Below are 14368 nucleotides of genomic sequence, written 5' to 3'. Positions count from 1 at the left end.
TGGTTGTATCTCACACGGTGACTTACTTATTGCAGGTACAACGCTACGAGGGAGCGTCGACGATATACGGGCCGCACACTTTGTTAGCCTACCAAAAGCAATTCGAAGGTCTGGCTGTGAGTCTGACGACCAATACGACCCTGCCCATCGGACCTCCCCTTCCCAACCTGCTCTCCAAGCAAGTAACCTTCAAGACAGGTGTTGTCTTCGACGGTGCCCCTCTTGGAAAAGCGTTCGGCTATGTGCTGTCCGACGCCAATGATGCGTACAACAGGGTCAGTTCTTGAGCACTAGCTCGTATACTGAAAAAAAAATGAAAGCCCGTAGTTAACGTTGAAGAAGACAAGCATGGAACTGGCTGTGTACTTTGTGTAGCCTTTAAAGCAGCACAGCGTGAAAGAACGCAGTAGAGTCCGTTATTATGTACCAGACGCGGTGTCCAGTGAATAGTCTAAAAAATGTCACAGCTTTGTCGCAAAGTCGAAACAATGAATGTGATAGCAACAAGTCTCAAGGTCACGCGCAGAATTAACAGCAGATCTAAATATGCCCCGCTTTTCTCACGCACAAATGACGCACGAAACGTACTTCAAGGTACATATAAACGCGAATAAGCGTCTCCGTTGCTACTTTGCTGTGTTTGAAAGGCGCGCTCTTTTTGCTAACGTAGACTGTGCAACAATTGCAGTGATTTTTGTGCACCCGGTAACTAAAACAGAATTGTTCCGGTAGAAGCCGAACGCCAGCCAAGACGTATCATCCTCCCTACAGCGAGATAAGGACGCGTAAGGAGTGTCGACCCCCTGCTCTTTGCGGGGCAAAGTGCGCGTGGGAGACGAGAGTGCAACTGCTGCGTCGTGAAGATTTTGCTACGCGCGCTCATTGCGCCATCTTGCTGGTAACGCTAAAAACATAATACCCACTCCGCACCTCGATGCCCGTCAGCAGCGGTAAGTGGTAGATATAGATAGCTTGCCGTTTGAACGTTGAAGAACGTGCTCCACGGTGGCTCAGTCCTTCGTGTCCTTCTTGTCTCTGTGTCGTCGTATTGTTCTCGCGCTATAACTATCGTCATGCCATGCCAACTAGCCCAAGCTGCCACACAGCTCAGTTGTGTTACGTTTGGTCCGGCAGTTCCTCTGGACAGACGCCATTGTGCGTAAGCCGGTATGCTAGGATGCTTTCAACCCCATTGGCGCCCAGTCAGCTAGACGCTCGCCTGTAGGTGTTCCAGGTAGTTGTCGGGTCACAACAAAAGCTTCGCAAGACAGCTCTTTTGTTGAATAAGTTCGAACAGCGTGGGACGGCGCCACTGTGGCAGTTCTCATGGAGTCAACCTTTCGACTCGGCTGTTGTCGCCGACGCGAAATCGTCACAAAAGCACCGAGACGTTGGAAGCTTGGGAAGGCGTCGTAGTCGCAGTTCTCAGGGATTGAGCACCTGGCCTGCCGAGTTCGGGAAGCTTCTGGCAACACTGTAGCAAAGCGCTGCCTTGGATCACTTCTGACGTTCGTATCAGTGGCCGTCTCCCCGGAGAAGTTCAACTTCTCCCTCTACCGGACTCTACCTCCTCGCCCTTCGACGTCTTCAAGACGTGGGCCGGGTGCGTAATTGTGTGGTGCGCTCGTGCTACCATTGGACCTTTTCGCCCAGCCTAGTGGTTCAATATCTGCACCCTTTCTGTTGGGTGGACCACTGAGATGCCACCTGATTTGTGGCAAGAGTGGTCACTGCCTTCAGCGGACCTCCGTGTGAGGAGACGGTGGGCTATAAAAGCCGAAAACATTTTGTAAATTATCGATGAATCTCTGTTGTACATAGAGGTGAATCATGGATTGAACCTCTGTACATTGATGAATCTCCTGAATCTCTGTACAGTTCTCGTCTTTCAACGATCATGTAAATAAACCTTCGTTATATCTCTACGAACTCGTCTTCTCACTGGCGAAGATCGACTATGCGGACGACGGCGGGGAGCCAGCTACCCTAAAGGAAATCCGCCGTTCCTGCTATCGGCCTTCGAGCCTTTAACAGTGGTTACTCCTCGCACTCACGATTCAAAGGACCCTTCAATTCCGTGCGCTGGAGTCTTTATCTGATTTTTTTCTTTCTTGCATTTTCATATATATATATATATATATATATATATATATATATATATATATATATATATATATATATATATATATATATATATATATATATATATTGTAATGAATCTGAATAACGGACGCTCTGCTGGTATTGAAGAAGACGATGATGATCGGTGGCTGTAGTAGTAGCTCGCGCACGCCGCTCGCCATTAGCCAGACTTGCCTGATAAAGCACATTTTGCCAAGCTGCGTCTGAGCCTTTCTCGACGTACAACACCTCTATTTTAAGTGGTGCAGGAGCCGGGGTTCCCATCAACCTGGAAGTTCGCAATCGGACGCTACTCTGACCGTTGACCATGACTGCTTCTGGCCCTTCTCAAGCTGCCTTACCAATGACAGTCTACTGTACTGGCGTGCCTCGGCAACACGACCCACCAATTTTTCGCGGCAACGATGAACAAGACGTCGAGGACTGGCTCGTCGAGTACGAAATCGTAGGCGCTTACAACAAGTGGAACGCCTGCGACCAGCTCACAAACGTGCGCTTTTACCTCGCTGATGTGGCCAGCCTCTGGTTCAAGAACCACGAAGGCGAAATCACCAACTGGTCCGCCTTCAAGACCACTATCGTCGCGGTCTTCGGTCGTCCCGCCATGCGCCGGCTTCGCGTGGAACAGCGTCTCCATAGTCGAGTCCAGCGCAGGGACGAGACTTTTACAAGCTACATTGAAGATGTCTTGTCTCTTTGCAAGCGCGTCAATGAATCTCTAACCGAACGCGACAAAATCAAGCACATCATCAAAGAAGTTGACGACGATATCTTCCAGATGCTCGTCGCTAGGAATCCACAGACCGTCACCGATGTTGTCCAGCTCTGTCAGGAGTACGACAAGTTGCGTAAGCAGCGTGTCTCGACGTGCAGGGCCGCTGAAGATACGGCTGAAATTTCCGCCCTCGTGCACGACGTCGCTGCTGATCACACTGTCTTACTGCCCCACATCAAACAATTCATTCGTGAAGAAGTTGCGCGTCAGCTTTATCTTGTGGCCGAAGCATCCGCGCCCAGTGACCTCGTTAGACCCACGTCTACGCCAGGTCATTGAGACACAGGTCACGCAGGCACTGCCTCCATCGCCATCTGTCTCTACGCCACTGACCTATGCTGCTGTCGTTGCTAGACCCCCAGCCCCACCTGTCTTTGGTGCATACCGGGGTACCGGGGCACCGGGTCCTCCTACCCTACGACGCTGCCTACATACACGGCACCCCATCCTGTTTCGCCCCCTGCACCTTCTGTCGTTAACCCACGGCGCACCTTGGATAATCGACCCATCTCTTTTGCATGCGGTTTCGTGGGACATATAGCACGCTACTGTCGCCGTCGCAACTTCCAGCCTCCAGACCATGGGAATTCTGCAAATTACCAGGCTGCCCAGAATCCCCAGCGACCATCTTCTCCTATCACCGACTCATTGTCCCCACGACGCCCTGTCGATTCTCGCTGGTCATTACCACCCCGTCACTGATCTGTCTCCCCGATGCTTCGGCGCACGAGAGCCGCTCGAAAGGAAAACTGACAGCCGCAGTTCCGGAGGCAAGAACTGCGTCGTCGTCGAACTTTCCAAGAGCTCCTCTTTGTCCGCCCAACGAAATTGATGTGCTAGTAGAAGGTGTTGCTGTACGTGTACTTGTCGACACAGGCGCCGTCGTTTCTGTAATCAGTGAAAAACTGTGTCGCGATTTTAGAAAAGTTACAACGCCGCTTACGAATCTTGCTCTGCGTACAGCCACCTCCCATTTCATCGCGCCGACGGCTCAGTGCACAGCACGCGTTCTCATTCAAGATGTTTGGTACGCCGTTAACTTTGTTGTTCTCCCACGTTCATCTTACGACGTCATACTAGGATGGGATTTCCTTTCTACCCATCAGGCCTTCGTCGACTGCACTCGTGCTGAACTCACGTTGACGAATCCGTGCCTTGATATCGACCACCACAGTCCCTTGAAAGTGTTTGCTGCAGCTTAAGTCCGCATCGCGCCATTGTCCGCCGTCCTAGTGCCTGTGTTTCCTCCTGCTGTCACTAACTCGACGCTCCTGTTCCAACCAACTGTAGCTAGTGTGCATCACCGAACCATCGTCCTCTCGTTTGCCGTCATCAACTTTTCCAATGGTTCGGCGGGACTTTATGCGTGCAACGTTTCTGCTTGTCCGTACATCCTGCTACGCGGCGAGTGTCTGGGAAGCGTCGAGACCTTAAATTTATTTTCGAAGACCCGATCTATCCAAACAAGCCATTTTTACCGACTTGTGCCATTACACCCGCAACTGACGCTAATGAACCTATGGATGTATTCCGCAGGTCCATTGATTGCAACCTCACGCCTGGGCAGCAGAAACAGCTGATCAAGCTCCTCCAGCGTTTTCGAGCCTCGTTTGACCACAATCAGCCTTCCTTAGGTCGAGCGTGATCTGTTGTTCACCGTATAAATACCGGTCAAGAGACGCCATTACGGCAGCGTCCATATCGTGTGTAAACTACCGAATGCCATGCCATCAATGAACAGGTTGACGACATGCTGACAAGTGGCATAATCAAACCGTCAAGCAGTCCCTGGGCCTCTCCAGTTGTGTTGGTGAAGAAGAAGGACGGATCCATCAGGTTTTGCGTGGACTACCGACGTCTCAACTGAATCACGCGCAAGGATGTCTATCCGCTGCCACGCATTGACGATGCCTTGGACTGCCTACAGGAAGCCGAATTTTTCTCTTCTTTGGATCTGTGCTCTGGATACTGGCAGGTACCCATGGCAGAGGCCGATCGCGAAAAAACAGCTTTCATCACGCCCGACGGGCTTTACGAATTCACAGTCATGCCCTTCGGCCTCTGCAACGCGCCAGCTACTTTCAAGCGAATGATGGACTCTATCCTTCAAGGCCTCAAATGAAACGTTTCCCTTTGTTAATTAGATGACATTGTCGTCTTTTCAACTGATTTCGCGACCAATTTAACCCGCCTCGAGAAAGTCCTCGCGTGTATTTCTGCCACGGGGCTGCAACTGAATCTGAAGAAGTGCCATTTCGCCGCTCGAAAGCTTACGATCCTTGGCCACGTGGTTTCAAAAGACGGTATTTTTTCTGACCCTGCCAAACTTACAGCCGTTTCAGCGTTTTCCAAACCGACCATCATGAAGGTGCTCCAAAGCTTCATAGGCCTTTGCTCTTACTTCCGGCGCTTCATCCGCCATTTCGCGACGATCATCGCTCCTTTGACCAAGCTCCTCGCCGGCTCTAGAGACCTTTCAGCCTGGTCTGCCACCTGTGACGATTCTTTCAATGAACTGCGCCGCCTCCTCACGTCGCCGCCTATTCTGCGACACTACGACCTATCAGCACCCACAGAGATCCACACCAACGCTAGTTGTGTTGAGCTAGGCGCTATTCTTGCACAGCAGAAAGACGGCTTCCAAGAATACGTGGTTGCCTACGCAAGCCGAACTCTTAGCAAACCCGAAATCAACTATTCCGTCACTGAAAAGGAATGCCTCGCCATTATTTGGGCGATAGAGAAATTTCGACCTTACGCGTACGGGCGCCCTTTTGACGTCGTGACTGACCACCACGCCCTCTGCTGGTTGTCATCACTGAAGGATCCAAGCGGTCGCCTCGCCCGATGGGCATTACGCCTCCAAGAATATAATGTTCGCGTGGTATATCGCTCCGGCCGGAAACATTCGGACGCAGACGCCCTATCCCGTTCGCCCCTACCCCCTGACCCGGACTGCTGCGAAAGTCTAACCTGTGATACCACTGCCATCACCATCGCCGACATGCCATCTGGGCAACGCAAGGACCCTTGGGTTGCTTCGATTCTAGACATCCTGGCTGGGCGGACGGTTTCCCCCCCTTCTCGCACGTTGCGTCGGCAAGTCGAGCACTTCACCACTCGCGACGACGTGCTGTAACGACGCAACTACGCACCCGGTGGACGTCAGTGGCTACTCGTGATTCCACGTCATCTGCGATCGGAAGTTTGTTCCACGTTTCATGACGACCCCCAATGTGGCCACGCAGGTTTCCTGAAGACTTATTCTCGCATACGTCTCCGATATTACTGGCGTGGCATGTACCGTTTTCTACGGCAATACGTTCGGGCCTGCTCGACGTGCCAGAGACGAAAAACTTATCAGCCAGCGGTACCTTGCTACCCTTACCATGCCCATCCCGACCATTTCGACCGCGTCGGCATCAATATCTATGGTCCCCTTCCCAACACTGCTGACGGTAACCGCTGGATCATAGTTCCCGTCGACCATCTCACGCGGTATGCCGAAACTTCATTCCTTCTCTCGTCTACAGCAAAAGACGTTGCGACTTTCGTTCTTCACAACATCGTATTACGTCATGGAGCACCTCGGGAGTTACTGAGCGATCGTGGTCACGTATTCTTGTCAGACGTCATCTCAGCATTGCTGCGTGAGTACCACGTCGTTCACCGCACTACAAGCGCCTATCATCCCCAGACCAATGGAATGACAGAGCGCTTCAACCGCACCCTTGGTGACATGCTGTCTATGTATATCTAGTCAGACCACTCCAATTGGGACCGAGTGCTCCTGTTTATCAAAGCACTACTGGGTTCTCTCCTTTTTTCCTCCTTTACGGACGCGAACCTTCTTGCACTATGGACACCATTTTTTCGTACTAACCCGACTCCTCAGAGTCCACGACTTTGTCTCAAGCCGCTACATTCGCTGAAGAATGCCGCCAACTGGCAAGATCATTCACAACCCAAGACCAAGGACGCCAAAAGCACCACCATGACGCATCAAATAACACTACTTCCTACGATCCAGGTTCACTCGTCTGGCTGCATGTCCCTTCTGCTACACCTGGCCTTTCTACCAAGTTGGTTCCCGAGTATCACGGCCCATATCGTGTGTTACAAAAAACGTCACCGGTGAATTACCTGATCGAGCCACTGGAACCATCTTCTGACCAATGTCGTCGTGGCCAGGAAATTGTCCACGTCTCGAGACTTAAGCCCTGCTACGACTCTCCCGTTTTTACTTGTCCATAGGTCGCCAGGATGGCTCCTTATTTCGCGGAGAGTAATTGTAAGTAATTGTAATGAATCTGAATAACGGACGCTCTGCTGGTAATGAAGAAGACGATGATGATCGGTGGCTGTAGTAGTAGCTCGTGCACGCCGCTCGCCAACTTGCCTCTGATAAAGCACATTTTGCCAGGCTGCGTCTGAACCTTTCTCAACACCTCTCTCTCTCTCTCTCTCTCTCTCTCTCTCTCTCTCTCTCTCTCTCTATATATATATATATATATATATATATATATATATATATATATATATATATATATATATATATATATATATATATATATATATATATATATATATAAATAAATATATATGGTGAGTGACGGCGACGTTAACGGCAAAATACAGCTGAGAGTGTCCATATAATTGCTATCGTAATATAACTGTGAGATAATAATCTTAGCTTCGCGCGTGTATTGTTGTGCGTTTGCCTTGGTGCAGGGAAATTTGTTTAATGGAGCATAGTTGGTGTGGTGAGACAATATAGTATGATCTTAGAAAGAGAGAAGCATCGTGAACCGCAGGACAACGGGAAATACAAGAAAATGCGCTGCTAAAAAAGAAACTCCACAAGAGTGCTGATTTGGCCAAATTAGTACATATCCATAGCAAACGAAGAACATCGCGGACCACCGAACAACAGGACTGAGGTGGAAAAAGAGAGCGTAAGATGAAAAAGTGCTTTTTCCGTCTCCGTCCCGCCCTGTGGTTCGCGTTTTTTCATGGAGTTGTACCAACCGGGCAATATATGTACTCTTGTGGATTCTTATCAGTCTTAGTCTAGGCGTCTTCCTACGAACATGCAACACATTTTTTTCAATGTTAAAATTGTGAATTGGTATATTTCATGCTGAAAAAAGGGGTTTTATGTTCAAAATATAATCGCATAGGACAGAAGATGCGCTATCACGTTTGACAAGACGTTCGATAAGTTGCCCCATATCAATGTGGTTTCTGCATCAAAGTGGTGACCACTGAATGACTAGCCTGTCTTAATATAAAAAAAAAACACGTGTTGGTCTTTCCATTACTCGAATCACCTATCACGAGAAACGTATGAGTGACCATTCAATTTTCGTAATTTTGATGAATAGCTTGGACTAGAATAAATATTTGTTACATACGTCTATATTCTTCCTGGTAGACTTGTGTCAGATTTAAGGAAAATATATAACTTTGAAGAATTTAAGAATCAAGCCTAAATGTCTTAATTTGGGATTGAAGGGGGTTTTCGGCTTTGTATCAGATTCGTTTTATTAGCAGAGGTGTCTGTGCGGCATTCCGCTCTACAGCTGTGTATGGAATTCAAGTTTTTTTTACCCCTTCAAACATTTGGTCACAGTTACCTTGTGCTAAATGCAGGAAAACAAAATAACACAGTCATGTATGCTGTGGTCTTCATAACCATCTCAACATCTCAGACGGTCTAAAGTATTCAGCACACTTTTACCAAAGCGCTATTTACATTCGGACGGAGATAAAAAATGCAGAAAGGCGAAGGCAAAACGGATTACCAAAATTTAACGCAGGTTGCAGTTCGAAGCAATCAAAGGATTAACAAGAGATAAATGTAGAAGCAAACGCTTATGTTTTCAGGAGCATGAGTTCTGGGGGGTGATACGTTGGGAAAATGGTTACAAAAAGCTAGACGTTCAATGAATTAATAAACTTTATTTGAAGTCCGGTAGTTTTCTTTGGGCGAGACGTTTGACAACCATATTAATCATTTTCAGGGAGATCGGGTCTTTGTGACGTTTGTCTCCGGCCATCCAAGAAACAACTTGATGGTAAGAGCACATTTTCATGTTAAAAACGGCCTTGTTACGATTATTATTCTGACTTCCCACTTTGCACGTGTAAAATTATTCGGTGGCAAAGTTTGTACATATGTAACCTTGCTTGTAGAAGAGTTAGGTGCCGTTTTTACTCTCATGCGTTGTGGTAACTGCTATTACCGCCTTATAAATACGCCGTTGTAATAATTTTTCCAGCTGGAAAGCACGTACTTGACCGTGGAAAAACTTGCAGAGGATGGAGAATCATGGACCGTCGTAGCTACGGACGGCAACTGGGAAACAAGGTATTGTTTGATCAAATCTACCTCTCAAGCGATGTTATGTGGTAGGTTCGTAGTCATCGTCATCAGCCTGACTGCAATCAATGCAGGGCAAAGGCCTCTCCCATTATTCACCAATCAACCCAGTGTTGTGCTTTCTGCTGCCACGTTATACCTTGAAGCTTTTTAATCTCACCAATCCACCCAAACTTCTGTCTCTCCTTCGTGCATTTGCCCTGTCTGGGAAGCCGGTCAGTTTCCCCAAAGACCAGCGGTTATCCTGTCTACGTGCTGCGTGCCCGTCCAATGTCCATTTCTATTTGATTTCAACTATAGCATACTTAACCGCAATTCGTTCCCTGACCCACTATGCTCTCTTATTGTCTCTTAATGTTACACCTATCATTTTTTTCCATCGCTTGATGCGTCGTCCTTAATATAAGCTGAACCATCTTTGTAAGCCACGAGGGTTCTGCTCCGTAGGTAAGTAGCGGCAAGACGCAGCTGTTATATGCCTTTGTAGTCCTACGTGCTGATCACGGCTCATTTGAGGTCTTGTGGATTAAAAACAAAATTACATGCACACGGCACTAACCAGATACTCAACCCATGACAGGCCACATACTTCGTTCGTGGCTCGAGTGAAGTCTGCTACGAGTGAAGTCTCTCGCATACCAACTATTATCGCGTACAACTAAAAGCGAGTGTGCCTTTTGCTTAGAAACTGAGCGTGCCACTTTTACGTATCTCTTCTTCGTAGCATCTAACGCTGTGACACCACCTCTTGGGCAGCCTAATTAACCAATAGTGCAACCTTCGGAATCGGGTGAAATTGTAATGTTTCTTCAGTGGAGTGAACAGCCGTCAGGATTTCATTGTCGAGTCAGCTCTCACGCAGCAAACAAAACCGCTTCCCGAACATTGCCGAACACCAGCGCTAGGTAGTCTAGGTATCCCCGTGAAGGCGTAGAGGCCAAGGTGCTGAGCTGATAAGCACGCAAATGCGGGTTCGTTTTACGAATACGAGGCCAAGGAAGCCAACGTTTGATGGGGGCGAAAAGCAAAACTACTAGGTTATAGTACACATTGTAGAAGCCGCGGTGATCAAAAGTGATTCGCAATCGTTTACGGCAATGTTCCTGGTAATTATGTAGTGATTGTAATTATATCAGCTGCATGTAAAACTACTACAAATCAAAACAGTTTTCACCTATGCACGTGACTTCCGTGACTTATTTTGGAGAGTGACACAGTTCAAATTTTGGTCAGTTTTCTGATGCCCTGTGCACATGAAAAGAACAAATCACTTGGTTCGCACATTTGTAATTTGATCTCAATGCTATTGTGTCAATATAAAATTATGAAATTCATTTTTTAATGATGGAACGTGAAATGAACTCTTTCTGAGTCTAGCTGGAACGTCTCTCTTGGAAAGCAACCTTTCTAGCATGAAAAAAACGGGACAAGGACATTTTGAAACTGGTAAGCGTAGGAAGATGAAAACAAGAAGACGACGCGCACAGCACTAATTAAAACTGATATACCAAAGCATATAATTGTTCTCGTGAAGACAATATAGGTAGATAGAGTGTAAGAATAAAAGAAAAACTGGTAGCCCGTTTCTCAAGCATGCGCAGTTACCCTTTGACGAGTGGAGAAAGTACACATTTGGCGTATTTGTGTCGTAGTAAATATTCGTCTAAGTAGCCGTCTGCGTGTCGTAGTCTTGTCCCTGTTTTCGTGCACTTGCCAGTTTCTAAATGTCATCAACTAGTTCGGAACCAACCTTTGATACAGCACAATGAGACCGTCCATAGGTACGATGTATAATAGGGGGCAACGCCCAAGTGAAACAATAGGGAATCAGCATCTGTACACGTTCTTCAAGGACTTCTGTCGCGACGTTTTCTCACGTTCGTACTTTTGTAGGCTTTCGAGCTTTTGAGAAGTGAAATAGACTTTTGTTTAATGCAATGATTCAATTTTTGAGTACTTTAAGTGTCTCACTTTACGCAAGAGTCGGCGCATGAAATAATTGTGATGCCTAATTAGGCGTGGAATCCTAAAGAAAAACTGCTTGTGTAAAAAAATGACCTTGCGTTGTTCGCATGAATGCGCGCTGGAATTTTTATGTAGGCTAATGTGTGCTTTGTGGCAAATGCAGATTCTACTGGCGCCGCACTTCGGGCTTCCTGGGGCAGAGCGAGGCGACAGTCATGTGGGAAATCCCGCAAAGTGCGGAACCGGGCGTCTACAGGATTCGTCACTTTGGTCACAGCAAGAACATCCTCCAGGTGGTTACTCCCTACGAGGGCAGCAGTAAACGGTTCAATGTGAATCCATAGCATGCGGCCAGGAAGAAGCGGAAAAACAGTTGCGCAGGAAGTCACCGCGGTGCCACGCCTTGTGCGCAGTCTTGCTCAATGGAAGCGCGCCGCCGCCGCCGACTGTCCCGGTCCTTGCGCAACTCTTTCTGCTCAGCGCCTTCGAAGCGCATTCCTGCTCGCCTGCTTAATGTCAAATGCTGCCAACATTACCTAACGTCCTTCGACCTCGATGGCCCAAGGTCATCGCCGTCGAACCATAGGCGGAAGCCGCCGAAGTTCAGTGAAATGAGCAGTGCCCATGCGTCGTCGGGGGATGAAGCACTCATCGAGTCTTCGGCTGCAAAATCGGAAGAGAAGCGACTTGATTCAGCTTCGCGCAACGATTCGCAATACGCTCACAGTACTGCTAAGCTGAACTCATCTGACAGTGTCAGCCATCACACATACCTTCACTCCCAAAGTGACAATAACGGCGTGCAATCATTATCGCCTTCGAATCACTTTCCGCATCATTCATCAGACAAGAACAGCCGTAGCGAGATTACGGCGCTATCTCTAAACACCTGGAATAAATTCGTTAATGGTGGCACTGTGGTAGGCCGTGCACCAGATATTAGCGGGAAAGAGCAGACACACTTTTCCGTGAAACCACCGGCTTGGGCAAGCGGCTACCACACGCATCCTTCTATTCGGTTGGCTACTCGGCATCGGCTTCCCTCGCCTGCGCAGCGGCGCCAAATCTTGTCCACTCTGATAAAACACCCACTCCACATTTTCAGCTATCGCGATCGAAAGCTACCATTTCATCTGCGAAACCGCCACCGTGTTGCCTCCAACATTCAAGACACTCTTCGCGCCTTCTCATCGACGCGTCACCGCTGGACAGATCGGGATGACGTGAGGCTCGACTATTCGGCTTCTGAGCGCACACGTTCCATCACCCGACTGCCCGCTCCTGAAATGGCTGTGGTGATGGGACGAGAAGTGCTGGCGCGCCGGCTAGCGAATGGTCGTTTGCCAGCAACGCTTGACACGCTCCGAAAGCTGCATGATATTCAGGGTATATCGCTATCTCTCAGAGGCGCTCAGCGTCTATGAAGCGCGAATAGGGAATATAATGGTCCGCTGTTTTTCGAAGCTGGGACCGGAAAGCTTCGAAAACGTCAAAGCGTCTGCATGTGATTTCCTTTCTTAGGCCACCATTCATTGCTTATTATCTGGTCACGGTGCAAAGACTGGAAAAAGGTGATTTATATAGTATGCTGCCAAATATATATTGTTCTGACTTTTGCCATTGTCATGTTTCACAAGCAGACTAATAAGGAGTAGTGAGCAGTTAAATATGAACAACATGCTGTCAAATCACATCTACTAACCTGGATTACATAAGTTTGCCATGAAGCTGAATTTATAATAGCTACAGGGAGAGTTACTTTGAGCAGAATGATACAGAAAGAAAAAAAAAACGCTTTGAAACTTCAGAGATCCCTACTTTCGCGTTTAATCCGAGAAGTGCTATTCATTTTCTCGTGACATTCATTCAGATAGCCTAAGCACACGTCACCTTCTCTTGTACGAACGTTTTCAAGCATGATCCATCGCTTTTTCACCACTGCCTCAAATATTGGGCTGATTTCTTTTTGACAAATGCAACTTTTCTGGCGTTATTCTCTCTGTCACTAACATTCTTACTTGCCAAGATAATGTGCCATTTGTTGCGCTTCCACCTTAATCCAAGCTTTTTTTTCGGGTACGTGCGTCAAGAGCGAATTTAATATACATAAAGTTAGCTTTGAAAACATACATTTGAGAACTGTTTCGAGATGGCTTGTTATTGTTTACAGCAGTTTATAATATAATGCTGCAAACGGGCCGATGAGACTAATCATGAAAACATGAATCGCGTTGCTTCAAAACTCGCAGCGCCCTCAGCTCGTGAAACATGCGTAATTTGGAGCTTGCAGCAGTAGGTTAGTTTAGTAGCTCTTAAATGTCTTTATTACCAGTTAAAGCTTAAGAAGTGTGTAGAAAAGCAAGTATAAAATCTCTAATTGTCATTCGATTCATAGTTTGCTTTTGTAGTGCGACGCCTGAAAATGTTCCACTGGATACTTTGCTTCAGTATAACCTCAATATTACACGCGTAGAAAAATAATGTGCGTTTAGTTGAAACTCATAGCAGCGCGTGACAAAAGCTTTGTGAGCCAAAGGGGCATTTTTCTCCACATAACACGCCATTTAGTTCTCATTCGATAATAATTACAGCATTCGCATAACTTTGTTGTTAAGTGGCATTATGCTAATGTTAGGAGTTAGGTATGAAATCTGTATAGCTTGCGTTTAAGGCCTAGTAGATGAATTTTCCTAACCATTTTTTCTGGATTCACAACGATGGTATACCACTGATAGAAACACTGATGGTCCTTACAATGTGATGGCAGCCACTCGGCTTTTAAAAGCTACCTTATAGTTTTTGTGTCTATTATGTTGCTGATCATCTCCGCGCTCAAGAATCCATTAGTAAGAATTTAATATCTTTCGCAAGAAAAAAATCTGAAACTCTTCAAGTTCGCAAGCTTTAGTAATGATCTTTACTTAATGAGTATTGTGTCTATACCAACGGATGCAACAGTAGTTGTTTTTTACAAATATACTTAGTATTTTATTGTCACCATTGGTATTATTTTCTTGTTATTGTTATTGAAGGTTCTTAACATATTTTAGAACATTATATTGCATGATATATTGTTGTACGCCCACTCATTTAGTCTTCTAACT

At 47.0% G+C, this 14368-nt stretch overlaps 1 protein-coding gene across 1 annotated transcript in view; it reads left to right on the top strand.

The window, feature by feature from the left end:
• CDase (neutral ceramidase) overlaps positions 1-11962 on the top strand; it is a 147569-nt gene extending 135607 nt beyond the window's left edge. Inside the window, exons 15-18 of the mRNA XM_075878500.1 lie at positions 36-275; positions 8941-8994; positions 9199-9287; positions 11428-11962. Of these exons, the coding sequence (XP_075734615.1) occupies positions 36-275; positions 8941-8994; positions 9199-9287; positions 11428-11608 (564 nt within the window). The 3' untranslated portion in view covers positions 11609-11962. The remainder of the gene's footprint in view (positions 1-35; positions 276-8940; positions 8995-9198; positions 9288-11427) is intronic.
• Positions 11963-14368: the final 2406 nt, after the last annotated feature.

Source organism: Rhipicephalus microplus, chromosome X, assembly GCF_043290135.1.
Source record: "Rhipicephalus microplus isolate Deutch F79 chromosome X, USDA_Rmic, whole genome shotgun sequence".
In the NCBI taxonomy this organism is placed as follows: domain Eukaryota; kingdom Metazoa; phylum Arthropoda; class Arachnida; order Ixodida; family Ixodidae; genus Rhipicephalus; species Rhipicephalus microplus.
The sequence above is the reverse complement of the archived record's forward strand: the minus strand, read 5'-3'. Positions and strand labels throughout refer to the sequence as shown.